The sequence below is a fragment of the Sinocyclocheilus grahami genome, unplaced genomic scaffold (assembly GCF_001515645.1).
Source record: "Sinocyclocheilus grahami isolate Dianchi unplaced genomic scaffold, SAMN03320097.WGS_v1.1 scaffold6832.1, whole genome shotgun sequence".
NCBI lineage: Eukaryota > Metazoa > Chordata > Actinopteri > Cypriniformes > Cyprinidae > Sinocyclocheilus > Sinocyclocheilus grahami.
Window position 1 is genome coordinate 979 of NW_015511093.1, and position 1,915 is coordinate 2,893.

General features: G+C 39.8%; 1 protein-coding gene across 1 annotated transcript in view; it reads right to left on the bottom strand.

Annotated features, from left to right (window-relative positions):
- LOC107577673 (isotocin receptor-like) overlaps window positions 1–1,911 on the bottom strand; it is a gene marked incomplete at its 5' end in the record, with an annotated part of 2,789 nt that extends 878 nt beyond the window's left edge. Inside the window, one exon of the mRNA XM_016263721.1 lies at window positions 1,047–1,911. Coding sequence (XP_016119207.1) covers window positions 1,047–1,911 — 865 coding nt within the window. The remainder of the gene's footprint in view (window positions 1–1,046) is intronic.
- Window positions 1,912–1,915: the final 4 nt, after the last annotated feature.

The following is a 1,915-nucleotide window of genomic DNA, read 5'->3' on the forward strand; positions in this document are numbered from 1 at the left end:
AAAAAAAAAAAAAATCGCTCTAGTCTATTAGATCATTGCCTTTCAGCTACGATAGCTATTATATAATATTTTCATAAAGTTGAATCCCAGAGTCATTTGTTCTCTTAAACATAATTATAATTAAAATAATAATGTTATGAAATTACACAGAAAACACACTCCTTAGGATCTAGACAGGATAAAGAGGAACCGTTTGATGTCATGCTACATTTACTTTATCAAAACTACCTGAGGGTGTTTGAACCGCTATTCAGAGACTCTCGTTTTCATCTGTCTCTGTCTGTACTTTACTCCGGGAAATGTTTTTGGGTTTATGCAACAATCAGTGGGTTTTAGGGCACAGTGTTTATAAAGTTAAAAAGAGATGACTAGAGAAACATGAAAGAATACCATTCCAATGGAGAGCATAAAATGTAGATATTTTATTAGGTGCAATTGTATCTATGACTGGATTTAGGTATATCTTAGATTGCACAAGACTCTTCTGTACATTATACATCTTGTTTTATTTCCAAATAATAGATTTATCATGCTTTTTTTAAACTCATAGACCAGAAAGCTACATACCTTGCAGATTACATGGACATAAATGGTTTTTATTACTGTTTGAGGGTATGATCAGGGCCTGACTTCATGGGCCAACAAAAGTATCCTATGGCTCCAAATTTCCATAGTCTTACTAGTTGTTTATAATACCTGAATAAGGATTTTTTTATATATATATTTTATAAATACGAGTATAACTATAGAAAAAAAATCTTATTCACAACAGAACACAAATTCTCACAAATTCTCCATGACAGTGATATTTGTATTTGGCATTAGATAGCCAAATATCAACCCAAGTAACAGAAAACTTCTTTTGTGAAATATTTAGCTTGAAACGTGTGCTATATTTTTTTTTTACATTTCTTTAAAGTTTGCACTAATTTGGAGACATTGTATGCAACAAAGTGGTGTTTTACTAGAGATACAACAACACATTTCATTAAAAATTTATATGCACATGTATTATACACAAATATTCAACTAACATCCTGTATTACCTTCTCTTGGAGCCATTGGATCCCAGGCGGACCACATCTGAACGAAAAAAAACGGCGTCCAGCAGATGATATAGGCCAGGACGATCACAAACGTCATTTTCACCGTCCTGATCTTAGCTTTGGAGATCAACTTGACGCTGCTGACGCGGGAGAGCGCGGTGCCCTTAGCTGGCCGCGGGGTCAACGACAGGCACTGGTCGCGCCGGGTCTTGAGCTTAAAGTTTTGCCATATTTTATAGCTTATAAGTCCATAACACACGCTTAAAATGGCTACAGGAATGATATAGATTGTGAGACTAATCCATGTAACGTAAGCCTTTGCGCCCCAGGGCTGAACAAAATCTCCCCAGCAGTCGAACACCCCGTCGCCCACCTCTCTGAGGGAGAAGATGTACACCTGTGGCAAACTGAAGAGCAGGCTTATAATCCAAGAGGCCAGTACGAAAAAACGGTCCTTTCGACGGCGCAGGGATCGCAGAGGCTGCCATATAGCCAAACATCTGTCGATAGACATCAGCACGAGCATGTAAGTGGACGCGAACATGCCAACCACCTGTAGGTACTTCACCAGGCGGCACAGAATGTCTGGTCCATAAAAACGAAAGGTGATGTCCCAAATAAGTTGGGGGAGAACTTGAAAAACCGCCACCACCAGGTCAGCGATGCACAGGTGTTTCATAAAATAGTACATCCGCGACTGAACGTGTTTACTCGCCTGGATAGCCACAAGGACGCACAGGTTGCCGGCGAGCGCCAGCAGCAGAATCAACCCGAGGACGGTTACTTCGACTTTAGCCACTTCTTCGTTGCGCTTCAGAGGATTTAAGGTTTGGTTCAATCCACTGCTGTCGTTTCCCTTGCTTGAATTG